The following is a 21,255-nucleotide window of genomic DNA, read 5'->3' as shown; positions in this document are numbered from 1 at the left end:
ACGACAACCATTTCACAACAGGTATTATAATTGTTGTTTAGTCATTTAGTCGTTTCTGACTCTTCGTGACCCCATGGACCATAGCACGCCAGGCATTCCTGTCTTCCACTACCTCCCGCAGTTTGGTCAGACTCATGTTCGTAGCTTCAAGAACACTGTCCAACCATCTTGCCCTCTGTCATCCCCTTCTCCTTCTGCCCTCAATCTTTCCCAACATCAGGGTCTTTTCCAGGGAGTCTTCTCTTATCATGAGGTGGCCAAAGTATTGGAGCCTCAGCTTCAGGATCTGTCCTTCCAGTGAGCACTCAGGACTGATTGCCTAAATCATCATCATGATTGTCCATCGCACAGACCCCAGCCATAGAAAAGAGTTTGGGTGTTAGCATGGATACTACATAAGTCAGATGAGGATGAGGAAAAAAGACAATCCACTGTAGCCATAGGAGTAAAGTGTGCCTTTCAAGCTATTTCCCCCCAACAAAAATGGGGGCATCTTGCTATAAAAAGTACCGTAGTCAACCTAATCACAGGGACATGAACAGAGACTGAGAGTCAGGCTGGAACCCACAGAACACATGTATCTCATGAGTATGAAACCCAGATTGCTGAAATGATTATTAGTACTTTTATTAATAATTAAATTTATAAAGCACCCTTCAGTAAAAGACCACAAGGCGGTTGGCAACATAGAACATAACAAAAAATGCCAATATACAAAACCATATCTATGCAATACAAAAATAAATACATAAATAAACCAGTTATAGAAACCCAATTCTAATACTAAATACTTGATAAAATGCAGATTCTCATAACCTAATCACCTCAGTTACCTAATAAGAGTTATTACCTAATCACCTCAGTTACAATTATAATATATATCTAATGGTCACAGCTTAAAAGTAAGGACTGGAAAATCAGTAGCAGGGTATCTAAAGTACAAAAGCAGTGTAAAAGAATACAATCTTCTCTCTACACAAAAGTAGCCCTTAATTCCTATCCCTCACAGAAAAGGATAGATTCACCCAGCTCTCACCTGGGAACTTTCCTTCTCTGTCCCAGCCTCTTACCCTGGAATAACTTCACTACCCTGCATCTCACTCAGGGCCCTTCCACCACCGACCCGCCACGGTCATGTTGGTGCTGTCCTTGGCTTCAATGGCATCCCAGAAGGGGAGACACCCAAGGCTAAAACCTTGTGATGTTTCCCCCTTGAGGAGACTCCCACCGGCATTGGCTTCACACTGGGCAGCCCACTGCCTGCCTACTAACCAAAGGCATACAGATCAAATGCCACAAAAGAACTTCACCATCATTTCACATTGTCTCAAACACAATGCTTCACTTGATAGATAGCTAATCTATCAAATATCCAGCAATCAAGTTATGACAAATCATGTGCTGTGGGTACTTATGTGAACCATCAGCCCCCTTTTTTCAAGTATTCTTCCCCAAACAGTATGGACCTTATGTCAAGGTGCCTAAACTTTGGCTCTCCTCATGTTTCTGGACTATACCCCACTATTGGCCATACAAGCTGGAGCTAAAGAGAGTCTAACAACCTCTGGAGTGTCACGGGCGAGCTACCTCTACTTTATGCAAACCCCCTTTAACTGCCTGACAGTAGAATCCTATATGCACCCTCTACAATGTTCAATGGGATTTACTCCTGGGTAACTGAGTATAGGATTTCAGTCTGAATTAGCTCGAGAATGACAGTAGGATCAAAGTCGAAGGAGACCTTCACGAGTCCTGCATTCAATTGATAAATCTCTCTGCTAGATAACCCACCATTGCAGAGTACTTCAAAACTCTCAGGAAAACGTTTCATCCCAAGCTATTACCTGTGGTTGCTAGGCTCTGTAGTGAGTGAAATTGGTGCCCATTATGCCTCAGCATTAAGATACCATTCACTGAATGAAGCCTTATTCAAGCCTAAGTGTGGCAAGGATGTTCTTCTATCTTGGTGGGAGCAGCAAAGCAAATTGGAAAGCAGATGGAAAACCACCAGCCACCCAAATGCACAGGGGGGGGGGAGAGTTAGCACAGAGAGCAGCCAGCAATCAAATGCTGTGCCCAGCCAAGCTATTTGTGCCAATACTCAACTCTCCAGGAAATAAAAAGCACAATATTTCTAACATAAAAGTGTCTGCTAAAACAGAGCAGTTTCTTTTTCTGAATCACCCTCCAGCTACATGACATTCATTTGCGAGGCAATGTCTGCTGAGAGACAAACTATTATTTTTCTTTTTTAATCTGAAAAAAACTACATTAAGAGAAAGTTATTGATTTGCAAGATTTGGTAAAATGCATTTCAGAACCCCCCCCTCTCTTTCTGTCTCTGACCATGGTAGCTGGGTGAGATTTTAATAACTGCTTTCAGTACAGCATGTCCAATGTATCGAGCACATGAAATCTTGTTTATTTTGTGCGTTGCTCTCAGGTTGGACCCAGCCACACTTTCAAAGCACAAGATGGGGGAGAACCCACAAATTATCCTTATCCTTAGCAAACTGCATTCTGTCCCAGCAAGATTCACTGGGCTAAAAGAGACTCCTGACCCACCCCAGGACTACAACAAGCCTTTCCAGGATATGTGCCCCACTCCTGCCCTGGGGCACTCTCTAAGATTGTAACAGCATGTTAAATAGATTCTCAGGTAACCCCATTGCTTATTTCTGTCCAGCATGAAAGCCAAAGAAATTTGCCTATGAGGGATATCAGCAATCATGGCAAGACATAACCCATGGTTCCTGGTGTCAAGGACACTGCTGGGCATGCTTGCAGCAGGATCTGAAGATGCCATAAAGCAAACAAACCAAAACACAGCCCTCCAGATGTTTTGGGACTACAACGCCTATCATCCCTAGTTACAGGACCAGTAGTCAGGGATGATGGGAATTGTAGTCCCAAAACATCTGGAGGGCCCAGTTTGGGGATGCCTGCCACAAAGTATGGGAAATGTAATTCCCATGGCTTCTACATTTCCCATGGCATTTTTTTTGCACCTATCTTACATTCTTATCCCACCTTTCAACCAAGCACCTCAAAGTGGGGGACTCCAGTTTATCTTCCTAACAACCCTACAAGGTTAGGTTATACCAGGCATCCCCAAACTTTGGCCCTCCAGATGTTTTGGACTACAATTCCCATCTTCCCCAACCACTGGTCCTGTTAGCTAGGGATCATGGGAGTTGTAGGCCAAAACATCTGGAGGGCCGCAGTTTGGGGATGCCTGGGTTAGACTAAGTTAGACTGGGTTAGACTTGGCAGTGATCTGCCAAGGTCATTTTTGTGAGCTTTATGGCTGAGTAGGAGTACAAAGATTTAAAAACCAAGTAAGTAATTCAATTCAAACAGAATAAAAGTCAAGATGGTCTTTTATTGACAAAGGTCTACAAATGTGCTCATCTGTTTATGAAATAAAGATCCTAAAATAAGAGTGGCTTGCTAAACAAGTCATGCTCAACACATGGCTTGCCATTGTATCCCATAAAAAGGGGCCAGTTTTCAAAGCATAGGAATAAAGAATAAACAAAGCTGAATATTTTCCTGAATTCAAAACAAATAACTACTTTCCAATATGAGTTATTATATTGCATGTTGTGTTGCTCTTAAATTCTATTTATGTTCTGTCAGTACTGTAAAACAATTTCCCAGATTTTCTTCAACCATTCTGTATTTCACGCCGCCTCCAATGATAACAGCAGTGCACAGCCTCACCTGCTTTTATGAAGTTGGTAGCAACTATAAGTCTACCCATTTGTTTCTGCTTTTAAATAACAGTGAATTGCTTTGGGATTTGCTGTAAGCTGATAATTTGTAATATGTTATATCTCAGCAGTTCCATAAGGTACAACCACTATGTTCCATAAGGTTCTAACACTCTGTGTTAGGAAATGAAATGAATGCAGCTACAGAAATGCCATCCCATTTCACCCCATATAAATTGGTATGGGCATTCATCTTAACTTATTTTTACTTCAACATTTTGTATTCATAAATCCTATATTTCCTTTAATGGTTACATTTATATCTTGTCTTATCTCTACATAGCCCAAGGCAGCACACACAGTTCACCCTCCCATTTTATTCTCACAACAAGCCTATGAAGTACAATAAGCCAAGAGATAATGATTGAACCCCAAATCAACCAGTGAGCTTCATTGCAGAGAGAGGATTTTAATCTGGGTCTCCCAAGTAGTCAGAGATTCTTAACCGTTTCATTTTAAGAACTATGCTATGATGGCTTTAATGAACATTTTCAGCTATGTGCTACTGATCTTTTTCAGTACAAGACTTTTGCAGAAGGTTTGTGGTGTATTCTGTCCCACCCCCACACCACAATCAATATAAAAAGTCTGACTGAATTGAACAGTTTTTTAACAAGGTTTTGTACAGCAAAAGTGCTTGAGCCTCAGTGGTAAAATGAACTGTTCCAGTAAGTATCTGTCGCACTTAAAAATGAACATCCCTCAACCAAGGAGCTCATACTGACAAAATTAGATTATTAAACTGTGCACTGATAAAACATCTGGTATATATTGGCAGGAAACATCGCCATAACATGCCTCCCATGGCCAGGTGGTATTGAAGTAAAATTGCATGAAGGCTCATTGAAAAGTGTTCTTTATTTTTGTTACCATTAGCTAGAATGCATACTCATAAAGAAGTCTTTTATAAACGTGCCCTCCATCCCACATTCCATCCTCCATGTTTCAGAGCTTTCCCTTGTCACAGTTTTTGACCTTCACATGTTCAGTTCCTTCTTTTAGCCCTTTACCTTATAAAAGGGAAGAGTGTATGTTATTTATTAGCATTAGATCAGGAGTCTGGAAAATTGTGCAGTTTGCTTATGGGCTCAGTAAACTGTACACCTGTGGATGGATAAGTTCAGGAGAAAATGACAACTTTCTCATATGATTAGGAAAAGACATAACTTCAGAGGCATAAATAAATGTACGTTTTCTTATGTGCTGCACCAGGTGTTTGGCTCCACTTGTGAATCATTTGGGAAGGCTTCAGGGAAAGTTTCCTTTACCCCTTCAATCATCATTTTCTAAAATGTATTTTTGCCAGCTTTAAGTTCCATTCATTCTAGTGAAATGTTACCTTGGTCATTGCAGAGCCAAAGATGGCAGGACCCAAGTGGAAGAAGTCTCTAAAACAGGGGAACTTCCAGCCCTCCAGACTCCAGCCCCCATCAGCTCCAGTCACCATGGACAGCGGATTCAAGGATAATGGGAGTTGTAGTCTAGCAACATCCAAAGAACTACAGGATCCCCACCTATGCGCTAAAGGTTGCTATCAAGCATTCATGGTGGATTAGAATGAGCATTCTGCTCTTTACTTGAACTGGGCATTCAACAGAAATTACTTTAAGACAGAAAGTAGAAGGTATGCATATGCATTGATGAGAAATGCCAAGACAGGGGTCGAATTAACTACATGAACAAGCCAAGATTTACAGTCCTATTCTCAGCTTAATAACTAATCTGAGCCAAACCTTATAATGAAAGGAAAGGAAATCCATCATCATAGATTAGTGGTAGAGCACATGCTCTACATACATAATATCCCAGATTCACACAAAAAGGCTCTCAGATTGCTGAAAAATGCCTCCGCCTGAAATCCAGTGGGTTGTTGCCTGCTAGGGTAGGTGTTCCAGGTCCAGACAGACAGAAAGATCCAGCCTGACAATTTCTCCCCTTCTCCCACAATTATACCAGTTCTCTGACAAAATCTTAACTTTCCATATCAGAAAGCATTTAGCGTGGTTTGACAGCCTGGAATTTAGAGTCTGCTCCTTCTCCGCTTCTCTCCCTGCCTGGTCCAAGTTTGGTCAAAGTACGGAAATATCACATTTTCAGAAAATGGATTTTGCCATAATGCAGAATAATGCTTGCCCTTGAATTTTGCACATATCCCTATATTGCTGAGGACTGTAGTAATTAAGAAACAGCTAATTTATAATACATTGACAGAGTGTTTGCTTCCTAGACCAGTGAGTAAAACAGCACATGGAAGCATGTGGGAAATCAATTACTGCAGGAAATGTTTTTGTACAATATTAAATAGCATATTTGCTGAATGATATGTGAAAGTATCTCAGCTTCAATCAAATCCACATTCTTTAAATTTATATGCAAGATTCATTTTCCTGCAAATTATTCACCTCTCTTTCAGTGTGTCATGGAGAATCAATAATTAGGCACATATTTTCCCCCATAGTGGGTGGAAATCATATGCATGTAAAAAAATCTGGTCTGCCTAGTTTTTCTGCGGAAAGTCATACCTCAGGGGTGTTCACATTTGCAAATCAATATCCATTCCAGAAGACAGAAGAGTGGGAGGGAGAAGCTTCTGAAGACATTGTGGGAGAAGAAAACAGGTGGCTGAGGACTCAGGAACTTAATGGGACCTTAGGGAGGTTGTTCCTTACAATGGAATAGGGTACAGTGACAGTCCTTGGTATAATACAGCCTCCCACAATGGAAAAGAAGAGTTTATGAAGATTATTATTATTGATTAGATTTCTTTTAATTCATTTAGACTCTAGAAGTCCCATGGTGGATCTGTAAGAGAAGGTAGTCTTTCAGATATTTGGGGTGTTAGTGTTAGGATTTTAGCTATCCTTAGCTGCTATAGCAAGGACTAGTGTGATTAGTTTAAATCACATGAGTGTCTGAGAGAGTGTGGGAACGGAAGTCTGTCTTATCTCTTCCGTCTGAGTGTTGTTTATTGTATGTTACTTTCACTTCTGTCGTGTCGCAGTTCTATACTGTTGTTCAGAGAACACAGACGTGAGTTATGAAGTCTCTGTATATAGATTGTAAATAAAGTAGTTTAGAACTACCGATGAGTCTTTCTTCTAGCTACAAGATGCTGGAAGACCTGTATGCTCTTTTCATGAGGAAAGGGTCTCATATTACTGGCGTTCTGGACTGAAGAGACATGCCAGCCAGAGAGGGCCAGCCAGAGAGGAAAGATGCTCTGGAGTATTGGGGAGTATGCCGTAACCCCCAGAGTGTTTTTCCAACAGTTAGTTGTTAGGGCTTTAAATACTAACATGAGCACTTTTTGTATTGGGCCTGGAAACAAACTGGTAATTGGCAATAGGCATGCTGAATTCTATGACACTTACATATACTGTAAGGTAAAAGGTAACCCCTGGACAGTTAAGGACCCCTGGACAGTAAAGTCCAGTCAAAGGCGACTATGGGATCGCGGTGCTCATCTCGCTTTTCAGGCTGAGGGAGCCGCCGTTTGTCCACAGACAACTTTCCAGGTCATGTGGCCAGCATGACTAAACCGCTTCTGGTGCAACAGAAACACCGTGATGAGTGGTAGAGCGCACGGAAATGCTGTTTACCTTCCCACCACAGCGGATGGTGCTGTGGTCTAAACCACTGAGCCTCTTGGACTTGCTGATTGGAAGGTCAGCAGTTTGAATCTGCTCAACAGTGGTGAGCTCCAGTGGTGAACAGTGCCGCTTGGCTGACCGGAGCAGCACCCCCTGGGGGTGGGGCATTGCTCCACAGCATGCATGTGTTCTGACGCATGCGTCCTGACATCACGACGTGTGTGCCAGGATGAGCCAGGAAGGACTGCACATGTCCGCACATGTGCAGTCCGTCCGGGTTGGCACTGCTGCTCTGCTCGGCCGGCACGCTCTGAAGCAGAGCAAGCTACGGAGCGGTTTGACGACGACGCCCAGCAACCCGCTCCGTAGCACGCTCTGCTTCTTCCTGCTCAGGCGGAGGTGGCAAGGGGCGGGCCAGGGGCCGGGGGTGCTGCCTCTGCGTGCTGCCCCTGCGCTGCCCCCACCAGAGTGGAGCTAGGGGTGGCCCGCCCCTTTCGCCCCTCCCTTGCTATGCACCTGGTGAGCTCCTGTTGCTTTGTCTTAGCTTCTGCCAACCTAGCAGTTCAAAAGCACACCAGTGCAAGTAGATACAGGGCCGGCCCTATGTGCAGGCTGGGTGGTACAGGGCATCACGGCGCCGGCCCGCCAGGAGGGTGCTGTGAGCTGCGCCCACCCGCTGGCCGGTCAGTCCGCCGCGCAGCTGCGTCCATGGCAACCGCTGCCCTCCCACCGCGCAGCGGCGCCCACCCGCCCACTGTGCTGGGAAACGGGGCGGGAGGGCGCCGGAGGGATCCGGCGCACCACGGTGCCAGGGGTGCTTAAGACGGCTCTGAGTAGATAAATATATGCACTTGGACTAGGTGTACCTTTCATAGCTCTTACAAGCTGGTTAGTGACTCAGAATTGAGGGGAAAGTTAGAATATTCATTTTTAAAAAAATGTAAAATACTTTTATTCCCATTCTTCTGGTGCAAAACCACCACTAAGACCAACTTCCAATGTTTAAAATGTACAGCTTTATATATATATAAAAAAATATAAATCAACCTACTTAAGAGGCAGGTTCAATAAAAACCACTACTGTGTATAGCAAAAAGCCTGCCAGAATAATAAAAAAGTTGTCAATACCGGTAGCTGGCAAAAATGGAGAGAAAGAGGTAATATGATTACCCTACTTGCAACATTTGCAACATTTGTACCTAGATGTTGCATAGTAAGGGGTGGAGGGAGGGTCTTGTGGGGGAGGCACAACTTTGGAGAGAAATGGTGAGGCCAGTTGCAAGAGGCTGTTCACTCAGATGCCAAAAGATGAAACTAGAAAACTAGACTGGAAGACAGTGGTGTCAGAATGGTGAGGCAAGGCAGTCTAGAACCAGAACATATAAGGTATATTTGCTACCTGGGATGAACTTTGCTCAGAGGAAGTTCTAGGAAACAGAAACCAAAGTAATTAACCACAGTCAGGAGGGGAGGGGCAATGAAAAGAAAAGAAAAATTCTCTCCCCCCACCCACAAGCAATGCAAAGGTTTAATAAGCAGAGCTCAACTCATTGACATTCTGTGGTTCTGCTCTGCTTGTGGCACAAAGCCTTTTACAAATATATCATTTCTTCTCTTCACAGAGCTTCCTAACATTTATTTTATTTTTAATTGTAAAGAAAAGAATTGAAAGTCTGCCCCATTTGTGCTTACAGCAGCAGAGGGGTCTTCCATCTGACAAGCTGAATTGCTTGTGCTGACAGAAGGTTCGCCATCGTGCTGAGTTGAATTCCTCCCTGTATCTCCTTGGTTGTCATAATCTTTATGGTTTGTCATGTCTTTATGGTTTGTCATGTCTCGAAGCTATGAACATGAGTTTGACCAAACTGCGGGAGGCAGTGGAAGACAGGAGTGCCTGCCGTGCTCTGGTCCATGGGGTCACGAGGAGTCGGACACGACTAAACGACTAAACAACAACAAGTCTTTATATGGTTGTCATGTCTTTATATTCCAAAACTGTTTCCCTGAATGGTCATTATAAATTACCTGGACATAATATTTATTGAATTCTCTATGTATCCCCATTTCATCATCTGACCTGCTGAGACAACTTCAGGTTTTTGGTGTAGTTTTTTTATTATATCATCAGCTTGTGGAAGCTCTCTTGGAAGCAATACACAGTATATAATTAAATACCTCCAGGAAGCCTACAATTTACCCATAGTCTCTTTTTCCTCAAACCAATATTTGCAGCCACCAGGGAGTTTGGTTCCAATCATAAAATCATTTGCTCTCAAGTAATCTTGTTAAAGTCAGTGAAGCCATTCGGCAGTCTAAAAACTTTGAAAACACAAAGGATTGCAATCCTCCTCACAGTTCATCTGCCCAAATCCCACACATAGACTTCAGGCCCTTGCATGCAATGGATGATGAAGGTACACCAAATAACCCGTTTAGCCCAGTGGGAGTTCAATTGGGTGTCAGGCTGTAGGACCTTACTTAGCAGACCACCACATGGAAGCCAGGCATAAATGTGGCTGGCATTCAATACTTATTTATCCTGCATGCCTGTTTCTGCTCACTATTCCTCTGACCCTGCCTTGCTGAGACTATTCATTGCCTGACATAAGGATTTAGCTCACTTTATGAACACTGAAACTGCACTGTAAAGAATTTTGGACCATGTGTTAACAGCCACGATAGAAAAAGGAGGTTGGACTTCAGAAGGTGAAAGCCACTTGAGGTTCAACTAACAGGACAATCTTAATCACATCTACTCAGTATTCAGTATCTTACTCCCAGGGAAGTAAAGTTAGGATTGCATCCTAAATGTAATTAAGATCAAGAGCTGCTTATGAGCTTATGCTAGCATACATTCCTGATGGTCGAAACAAAATAATAAAAAAATTCCTTCCAGTAGCACTTTAGAGACCAACTAAGTTTGTCATTGGTATGAGCTTTCATGTGCTTGCACACCATTCCTGATGGTGGCATTTATAAACAGTGTAGACTCCACTCTGCTGGTGTGGGTTTGGAGAAGTAGCACGTACTAATGAGTGTGACTTGAAATCTTATAATAACATTTCTGACTGGTGAAACCGCATCCTGTTCCTCTGTGATTCTGTAATTGAATTTGCTTAGATTACTAAATGGAATGCTATGGATGTTGCTTTCTTTATCACAAGGACTCAAAGTGATCTTGAAACTGAATGCCCCTTGGCGTAGGGGGAAGGCCCTGTACTCAGTACAATAATAGATTTAGGTAGGTAACAAACAAGGAGAGGCATATTGCCGCTCAGAAATAAGAAGAATGCATGATTCAATTTCTGTTCGGCATTCTGTAGTTTATTTCTGGGTTTTCATTAAGAAGCACTAAGGTTTGACATTTTGTATGACATTATTCACAAGGGCATTGCCGCCAGAATGCTTGCTAAAAATATAGTCACCTGAAGAGATGATCAATGAGCATCCAACCATTTTATACTTAATGTTTATTTCACTTCCTTATTTACGAAATGAGCCGCCTGCTTGCTGTTGGAGGGGGGTGAAGGAAATCTCCATATTCTTTCATACGAAGGTGACAATTTATACCACTTGCATTGGGTCAAATTGTGTTCTTACTCCTCAGTGAAAAATTTCCATGCTCTTATCGAATATGTAATCAACTTACTCATGCAAGAAACATATTCAGGAACTCTGTTGATTATTGAGACAAGGAGGCTTGTACCTGAGAATGGAATTTGTCTTTTCTGGTTAAAGATGAGAATTTGCTGCTCTTAAATTAAATAGAACAAGGCATTTCTAAGCTGAATCAGAGAACAAATGCCTGGATATTTTTTTACCAAGTTGCTGTATAATTTTCATTTGCTACATGGCTGTCAGCTGCTCTGAAATGCACCTGCCGAATGATATTGTGACACACAGGTCAAAGTAATTATATATTTCTAAATGTTACGTTTAGGGTTCAACCCCTCCTAAATCAAAACTTAATTCATTTCAGTGGGATATGTGTAGGAGGAACTGCATTTCATGGACTGTAACTTTGGTGTCTTTGAGAACATGTTACTTGACTTTCTGAACTTGCAATTGGAAGTGCACCACATCATTCTAAAATTGTTTAAAGGTAAAGGGACCCCTGACCATTAGGTCCAGTCGTGACCGACTCTGGGGTTGCAGCGCTCATCTCGCTTGACTGGCCAAGGGAGCCGGCGTACAGCTTCCAGGTCATGTGGCCAGCATGACTAAGCCGCTTCTGGCGAACCAGAGCAGCACACGGAAACACCGTTTACCTTCCCGCCAGAGCGGTACCTATTTATCTACTTGCACTTTGAGGTGCTTTCGAACTGCTAGGTTGGCAGGATAAAAATTGTTTATTTGATCTTAAATCAGTCTTGCTGTGAGTTTGATCAGGACTTCAAGAAGAATTCACTTACAGAAATTAAGACACTTCTGTCTGATGCTTTAAAATAACCATTACCCTTTTTAATGGGTTTTTTAAAAAAAATAACCATTAAAATCTGTCTGATGCTTTTTAAAATAACCATAGCCCTTTGAATTAGAAAGCTTCCCTCTGTAAATTGGGATACATGGCCATCCTAGATGCCCTGAAGACTTTGGGTCCATTGGATCCCAAGTCCATAGATACCCTGAGAGACCTGATCCTCAGGCCTTTCAGCTATACTAGCAAGTTACTGCAGCAGTAGAAAAATACAAGACAACTGCCCTAGCTGGTATGAAAATTCAAGAAGCAAGGAGTGGGGTGTTATTTACAGGTAGGCAGTCGTGTTGGTCTGACGTAGTTGAGACAAAAAAACAACAACAACCTTCCAGTAGCACCTTAGAGACCAACTAAGTTTGTCATAGGTATGAGCTTTCGTGTGCATGCACACTTCTTCAGATACACTGAAACAGAAGTCACCAGACCCTTATGTATAGCTAGAGGGTGGGGAGGGGTATTACTCAGAAGGGTGGTGGGAATGGGTGATTGGCTGATAGGAGTGGTAAACCTGTTGATGACTGTTAATGACTGCAATTGGTCTTGCAGGAAAAAGCAAGGAGTGAGATGGCTGAGGAAAGCTTTATCATGTATAATGAGCTAAGAATCCAATGTCCTTATTCAGACCAGGTCTCTCCATGGTTTTCTTAAATCTATTTATTAATTTTCCCCAATTAAAACACAATTATATCACATCAATTATTTCCATTATTTCAAATTATACAAATACATATCAATTAAACCAAATATTATGCCGAATCATAAAAAATTTTGGCTTCCCATGCTTCAAAATCTGGGGATTCTAGATAACTGTCTGCACTGCCGTCTTTATTCTGATGTCCAAATCTTCAAACTCATAGTCCATAATAATCCCAATCTTTTCCAACAATCCCTCTAGATGTTTTCTTTCTTTCAATTTTACCACAGCTGCTGAGATAAGCATCAAACGAGATTTAACACATATTCATTCTCCTGTGTGAATTTTGTCCAGTCCGACCTCCCCATGAATTTCTCTTTATCTGGAGTGCCTCTCCTGCTGCGTCGGCCGTCCAGCGCAGACAAGCGCCATCTTGCATGACTCAGATCGTTTTCCACCTTCTTCGCAAACTTCTTAAACTGTCCATCTATTGCAAAATTACAGGTTTATCAGGAAAGGCACAGCCGGTTCAAATTATGCACAGTCTCTTAGCAGATTTTTGGCTCTCCTTGCCCTTTAGCTGCACTTTGCTTCAGACCGCTGTTCAAATTCAATGTGCGTCACACCTCGTAAATCCACCTGACAGCTCCAGGCACACTCCAACAACATACCCGATTGGGGAGGTTTTTCCTCTAACAGCTTTACGCAAACAGCTGCTAAAAACATACTAAATAGCAATCCTCTAATTATATAAAGTCCGATAATCACACAGGTCGTTTCCATTTCTCATTTGTTCCAAATACCAGGGCAGTCCGTCCGGGAAGGTGGTAAGTACCTCTTAAAGTATATATATATTAAAAAATCACTGCCCTTTTCGTTCCGTCCCAATCTTTCTTCTTGATGAAATACTCCCTCAACTCCTCTCGCTCAACAGCTGAAAGTTCCTTGGCAGTATCTTCTCCCCCTTCTTTTGAAGCATGTCCATGAATTTAATTCCAATTATCCTCTTTAATCATGGAGATCTCGCTCACACAGGGTGGCCTCCAGGAGTTCTGGCCCCTATGGGTGCTCGGCCCAGGCCCCCACCCACCCCTCAAAGAGTCGGGGTGGGTTAGGGGGCATCCGTGGGCCAGCGGCCCCCCGTCAAAACCCGGGGGTGGGGAGACTGCTATTACTCCCCTAGCAGCCGCCAAATTCCCCATGAAGGTTGGAGAGGTGGAACAGGGTCAGCCATCTTCCGCCACGAGCGAAACCGGAAGCCGGTCTCTCCATGGTTTTCAGCTTGGTAATGAGTTGCAATTCAGCAACTTCTCTTTCTAGTCTTTTGGGTGTGGCATGTGAATTGGTGAATATCTACATGCATCTCAAATCTGTCTTTTAGATTATCAGATGTGGGATTTTAAAACTAATTTGATATTGAATATTCTGCAGGCAGATTTATCTTTCCCTGCTATGGCTCCATTCAGGGGTGATGTTATGTCCTTACAATCATATTGTTGTAAGACCCATCAATTGCTGAAAGGCTGATCTGTAATATTTTAGAGCAAGAGTTTGTAGCTGGCTGGACTCTAAGGATGCTTAAGGTGATATATGGGATTTTCCCCCCCCCCCAATTAAAATAGATGCCCTCCCCAGTAGTGTTTATTGGTCAGAACATTGACCATCAACTCACTCAAGATGAACCCTGGCCCAAAGCAGAGGCAAAATGAATCAGTATTCCGTATATCTTAGGTTGACAACTAGTTAGAAAAGAATCAATAAAGCAACTATTTCTCAAAGTCTTCTTGCTTAGAGAATCAGTCTTTCAAAAAATTTCCATTATATTTTGCATACATGACTTCTCTCTGTCTACTTCTTTCATTTTTATGGGTTTGTTTTATAGTGTATTTTAATTATTATGTATTTCTATAGTTTTGCACAGTTGGTGTTTTTTTAAAAAAAATTAGAAGTGTATTTTGGCAGTTAGTAATATAAACCACTGAGCCTAGGGCTTGCTGATCAGAAGGTCGGCGGTTCGAATCCCTGTGACGGGGTGAGCTCCCGTTGCTTGGTCCCAGCTCCTGCCAACCTAGCAGTTCGAAAGCACATCAAAATGCAAGTAGATAAATAGGAACCGCTACAGCGAGAAGGTATTTTTTTTTATTTTTTTTATAAATACTTTTTTATTAAATTTTCCAATTAAAAAAAAACAATTCAATTATTTCAATTATATCCAATTATACATATACATATCAATTAAGCCAAATATTATGCCAAATCCTTAAAACAATTTTTTTCGACTCCCCATGCTCCAAAGTCCTGGGATTTTAAGCAGCTGTTAACATTGCCATCCTAATCCTATTGTCAAAATCTTGCTGTTATCCATCATAGTCCCAATCTTTTCAATAATCCTTCTAGATGTTTTCCTCTCTCTTTTATCTTTCGTCGCAGCTTCTGAGATAAGCATCAAACAAGATTTAACACTGTCCATTTTTCCTGTGTGGATTTTTTATCCAGTCCAACCTCCCCATAAATCTCTCTTAGTCCAGTATGCCTTTCTTGCCACATCAACAGTCCGACACAAACCAGCGCCATTTTAGGAATCTCGGATTCTATGCACTCTTCTTCCAAACTTCTTATAGATTTTGCACGAGTCCAGCTTTTGGCGTGGAACAGCTGTTTCACATTATGTATAACCTCTTATGATTGACTTACAGCCTTCCTCGTCCTTCAGCTGGTCCCCGCACTCCGAGACTCCCGTTTGGCTGCTACTATCCATCAATTTTCACATACGCCACAACTCAGCGCCATCTTGAGTGCCTCGGGATATACCTTCTTCTTCCAAACTGATTATGAACTTAGCGAGAGAACAGCTTTTTAGCGAGGGGCCGTAATTGATTTATAGCTTTCCTCACCTTTCTGCTGAACCCTGCAGTCCGAGACTCCGATTAAACCACAATTAGCTCTCAGATTCCAAAGACGCCACAGCTCGTAAATCCCACTCGTCAGCGGCATTCAGGCAATACTGATAAACGTTCCGGGGAGGGAGGGTTTCCAGTTAAAAAAAACATTTTCTAAAATCATACCAGATGATAATCCTCTATTTAAATAAGATCCAATTCCACACAGTTCATTTCCATTTCTCATTTGTCTGAAATAGTCAGGCAGTCCGTCCAGGAAAGTTATATGTACGTCTTAAAATATAAAAGTAGAAAGTTCACTTCCCTTTTCGTTCCGCCCCAGTCATTCTTTTCTCTTGATAAAATACTCTCTCGGCTCTTCTCACTCAGAAGCTGATAAAGTCCTGGCAGTATCTTCCTCCCTTTCCTTTGAAGCATGTCCATGGTTTTAAATCTAATTATTCTTCTTACTCATGGCGTTCGTGCTCGCATGGGCGGCCTCCAGGAGTGCCGGCTCCCATGAGTGCTTAGCCCAGTCCCCCCCACCCCTTCAGGAGTCGGGGTGGGTTAAGGGGCACCCGCGGGCCAGCGGCCCCCCCCGTCACCCCCGGGGGGGTCAGGGGACTGCCTTACTCCCCTGGCAGCCGCCAAAATTCCTCATGGGAGTCGGGAGCGATGGTACGGGTCAGCCATAACTCCCACGAGCACGAGCGGAAGTCCGCTACAGCGAGAAGGTAAACGGCGTTTCCATGTGCTGCTCTGGTTCCCCAGAAGCGGCATTGTCATGCTGGTCACATGACCTGGAAGCTATACGCCGGCTCCCTCGGCCAATAATGCGAGATGAGCGCGCAACCCCAGAGTCGGTCACGACTGGACCTAATGGTCAGGGGTCCCTTTACCTTTACCTTTAATATATTACTAAGCAAATAAAGTATTAATAATAAATATAGTAATTGTTAATCATTTGATTGTTAATATAGTATTAATAATATATAAATTATAAATAAAGAGCAATAGTATTCATGGACATAGTTCTAGCTGGAAATCCTACACAGTATTGTACTGATTTCTCAATTAAGTATTGACGGTATTGACACCTATGCTCATTGGAAGAAACATGGCTGGGTAATCAATATCTAATTTGAGGTGAATGTCTATTGCATAATATATTTTACTGTTATTTTCCCTACCAGCAGTCAACATGTCCGCCACATATAACTGCAGAATTCCTTGCAATTCAGACCCCTGTTTCTGATGATTACACATTTTCTGAAACTCATTTCTTATCTGGATCGATTATTATTTTTTAAAACACCTCTGGCAGCCAGAGGCATGCTAACAGAAATATGGGTGCATTCAAAGCAAATGCTATTCCTACTGCAATCAACAATTCTAGATACTTGGTGGTTTCCTTTCCAAAAGGAAGGCAGTACAGCTGTCATATTGATTCTTGCCTCTAGCAGCGATCAGGACCATTTTTTATCCCGCTTCCTTCCAAACTCCCAGGTACTGAAGTCACAGAGGTTGGAACCAATACATCAGCTGTGCTGACATCTTGACACACTCAAAAAAGAAAGGGCTTTTTCTTTTCTTTTTCAGAGCTGTTCTCCCGGCCCCCAAAAACTTCTGCAAAGACTTAATGTGCAGAGGAACCATGTCAGTGGTTTTTTGTTTGTTTGTTTAAAGGCAGCAGGTGGATTTCAGTGGCAGGGAAAAGAGGGTGAAGGAACTGTAGGCTCCCATGACTATAGGATTTCTGATACCTACAGAGGGTTACCTATTGATGGTACCTGACTCCAGGTTTCACCAGAGCCAATGTATCCATTGAACAGAAGGCCTGGACTGTGCACAGTCTCCCAGGAACCCAAAAGCAAAACGGATAAAGAGCTTGGAAGGTATGGCATCATGGTACTTCAGAAACTGAAACGACTACATTCCCAAAAACAGACATTGGGGAACAGGATAGTAAATCAATGGGGATTAAGCATCAGACTGTGACCATTTCAAGCACCCGCTGAGAAACCATAGCTAGAACTCTACCCTTCTTAACAGAAGCATGAATAATGCCAGTAAGATTTGAGATACTATGTTTGAAACTAGTTTTTCAGGATTTTGTTCTAATGTAAAAATATGTTGGGTTCTAATAGGGATGGCTCCTTCATGGATCACTGCCTCGTGTGCTCACTGGAAGGACAGATCCTGAAGCTGAGGCTCCAATACTTTGGACACCTCATGAGAAGAGAAGACTCCATGGAAAATACCTTAATGCTGGGAAAGATTGAGGGCACAAGGAGAAAGGGATGACAGAGGACGAGATGATTGGACAGTGTTCTCGAAGCTACCAACATGAGTTTGACCAAACTGCGGGTGGCAGTGCAAGACAGGAGTGCCTGGCATGCTCTGGTCCATGGGGTCACGAAGAGTCGGACATGACTAAATGACTAAGCAACAACAACAACAATAGGGATGGGGGGATATTTGTTTCATTTACATTTTGAAATGCACAGGCCTCATCCGTTGGCCAAAATTATAGGATGGAACAGAGCCATGATTTTAAGTGTAGGCAAAGCTGGCACGGAATGGAAACATCCACAAATTCTAACAACCTGCCAAGCAGAACCAAGAAGGGTTCTCGTTTCCACATTCTGGTGATCATTGCTAAATGAGTGACCCAAATCAAATTGATTCATGTTTCTTTCATTCATACTGTAAAACCATCATAATATGATCTAGACTGAAATAAGATTCCTTTATAACAACTTCTAGAACGTTATCCTGAGCTCGCTGAGCCCAGGGAGGACAAATAGCTGATAGTTTAATTCTTTATTTACAAAGCGCACATTTATGGTAGCTCTTAAGATGCACAGAACACACACACTTCCAACAGCTAAATAGTTGGCATCCCCTCCCCAGGCTTCTGCTCCAAGCTGGACCATGCCTCTGTCCAAACTTAAGTAGTATCCTCATCTGACATGATGCAGGCAAGCAACCAGCATGGAAGTTGCTGCTGAGCCTTCCTCTTTAAGCCCAACCTGGTCCTGGGGGACAGCAGGGAAAGGGATGGATGGGATTCCACCCCCACCCCTCCGGCCCCTTTTCTTCATCCCCTTCTGGTGCATCCTGCCCTTCTTCCCTTGTCTCCCGCTGCTACGACTCTTCCCTGTCCTCCAGCCCCAGCCTTTGCCTTGTGTCCCACACCTCCTCTTCCGTCCCTGACTGCTCAGACTCTTCCTTTTCCTCCAGCCCTAGCTGCTTCTTTTCAAGAGGAACAAAACCATACAAATCACTACCCCCTTCCCCTGGACCAGCCTCTGACCCCGCTTCCTCTGCCACACATTCCTTGGAGTCCTGCCAGTCCCTGATACATGTGCTTTCTCAAATGGTCAGACAGGAGATACCTTTAATGTGTGTATGCATTTAAGGTGTCATGTCTTTTCTTTATCAGATAGAAGCTGCAGGGACCCAATCAGAGATGTGTGTGTGTGCATGTATGTATGTATGAAAATAATTTTAACCCTTTCCCTCCATGGTGCCATCCTACACCCCTCTGAATTTGCCACTTTGGCCTTAATAGCAGCTCTCTTCTAAGGATGAAGAGCTGTTTGGGAAGGGATTTTCACTGGGCTCTCAGCACGTGAAGAACAGATCATTTCCCTCCACTGCCCACCGTGGTTCTGATCCTAATCCACCCCCAACCTCATGGCTGCAATTTGAAAAACAAAATGTGGATATTTTAAACGCATACATTTAACATATAGTTTAGTTTGGTCTTACATTTTCTTTGTAAACTCTATGTTGTGTGTGTGTGTGTGTGTGAGAGAGAGAGAGAGAGAGAGAGAGAGTGAGAGAGAGAGAGAGAGAAAGAGAGAGAGTTGGAAGGGGAGAAAAGATTTTCATCTTGTATTACCTTAAATTCTGTCTCAATGTTGGCTAGTCTTGCCAGTTCGTTGCTTAGCTCTAAAGCGGTAAGAACAGGATCTTCACTAGATAGAGCCAAATAAGCAGCACTTGCTAATCCTTTGTAGGCATTCATTCTCGACCGCGAATGACTGAACGAATCTTTCCTTTGCTTCTCAAAGCATTCATTGCACTTACAGAAGTAGTCATGGGGCCTTTCTATCCGTGCCCCTTTCAGTAGCAATATATGAACAATTTCATATTCCTGGCAATGAGCAGCAAGTATGATAGGAGTAATGTCATGGGAAAAGCGCGTTCCATCTTCATCATAAGCGTAAAAATCGTCGTCTCGTAGCTCTTGCTCAAGGGGGCTGAGAGTGAGACGCTGTCCTTGTGCAAAGGCCGGGTGGTTCAATATTGCTTCCACAATACGCACATATCCTTTGCTGATGGCTAACAAGAGTGCATCCCCAACGCGAGCCAGATTCTCCTTCTTCAGAAGAAGTTCAGTGACTTCCAGGTGTTCATTGCCCACTGCCAGCTGCAGAGCATTTTGTCCCATGTAATCAACACAGTTGAAGTTCAAAGTTTTGGATTCCTCCAGCATTTTCCGTACCACCGGGATGTTCCCATATTCTGCTGAATCCAAGAAGCGCTCTTCCTCAGGTGTCAAGCTGGTGCCCTTCTCATTGAACATGTAGGCTGGGCCTCGGGTGGCCTGCCTCCTCCCTTTCTCCCGGAGGGTGGTGTGCCGTCGATGCATGATTTTCAAATATGTGGTTTTTCAAGCCTGGGTGGAAAGAACAGAATATAGTGGGTTTCTAAAAGGCAAATGTTGTCTGTCTATCCATCTATTGATTACCTTGTGCTCGATCTGACTTTTATTTCCCAGTGATATCCATAAAAGGGTTCAGCAGAAAGTCTTAGGTCCTTAGCTCTGCTATTGAAACACATGTTTGTCATAGTCAGAATAAACCCCTTGAAATTAATGAGCATAACTAACAGGTCTATTCATTTCAGTGGGTCTACTCTAAGTTGGGTGAAACCAAAAGAACCTAAAGGTTTCTGAGACTGAAAGTAGGATTAGTTTAGTTGGCACCAGTTGGAGATTTCATTTAAGGTTAATTGCTGGGGGATGGTGGGAGATTTTTGAGAGCAGAGTTAAGGAAGGCTGTGTTAAACCTTTCCTCCTCAAGTACTACAGTTCCTGTGAAAAATGGTCCACCCTGTCCAACTTTAAAATAAAAATAATAATTCCATGTTGTAACTACTAACTATGCAATTAAAGTGAAATCTAGTTTGAGCTTAACTTCAACTGGATCATATCCATTATTTTAAATCATAAAGTTTCATCTAAAGCAGGCACACAAATGCTTGTCAACATGACATGTCTTAAAAGGATTTACCTGCATCTTAATACACTGACCTGTAATGAATATTGGTCATACTTATAGGGTGAAGTACAGATTTGATTGTTGCTGCAGTTATGAAGTGGCCGTTAAAGGATCATGTGTATATCTGGGTTTGTTTCACTGAGATTTTCCTTTTTAAGCAGAATTTTACTATCACAGCACACTTTAATTACATAGAAACTTGGGATTTGGATTCAGAGCTCAATAAAGTCAAAAATAATGTTTGGATTTTGGATGACACCTTCAAAGGCTCACACAAAGTGGAATTCAACACAGTAAATTATATGGTCAGTAATTCAATACTACTTGGAATCATTCCAGGGGCAATTAAGTACTGATGAAAGAAGGGCACAAGATTCAATAATTTATGGCAACATTCTTTTCCAGGTTCTCAGCAGTTTTACAATATATCGTTTGAAAACTGAAACTGTAATAGTAATATATAAGCCACGTCGCTTCTCTGAAGTCATTAATCTCCCTAATAGATTCCTACATCTGAACGTATATTCTCCGCTGAGATCTCATGTCACAATTTAAAACCAAAGATTGCAAAAGGTCACCTATTAAGAAGATTTCCTTCCTGGAGAATCCCT

General features: G+C 42.6%; 1 protein-coding gene across 1 annotated transcript in view; it reads right to left on the bottom strand.

Moving 5' to 3' along the window:
- The window catches only part of TRPC7 (transient receptor potential cation channel subfamily C member 7), a 102,049-nt gene extending 82,026 nt beyond the window's left edge, over positions 1–20,023 (bottom strand). Inside the window, exon 1 of the mRNA XM_060271662.1 lies at positions 19,261–20,023. Within this exon, the coding sequence (XP_060127645.1) occupies positions 19,261–20,013 (753 nt within the window). The 5' untranslated portion in view covers positions 20,014–20,023. The remainder of the gene's footprint in view (positions 1–19,260) is intronic.
- Between the last annotated feature and the right edge of the window lie 1,232 nt (positions 20,024–21,255).

This window comes from Zootoca vivipara, chromosome 2, assembly GCF_963506605.1.
Source record: "Zootoca vivipara chromosome 2, rZooViv1.1, whole genome shotgun sequence".
Lineage (NCBI taxonomy): Eukaryota > Metazoa > Chordata > Lepidosauria > Squamata > Lacertidae > Zootoca > Zootoca vivipara.
This window is presented reverse-complemented; position numbering and strand designations above follow the sequence as displayed.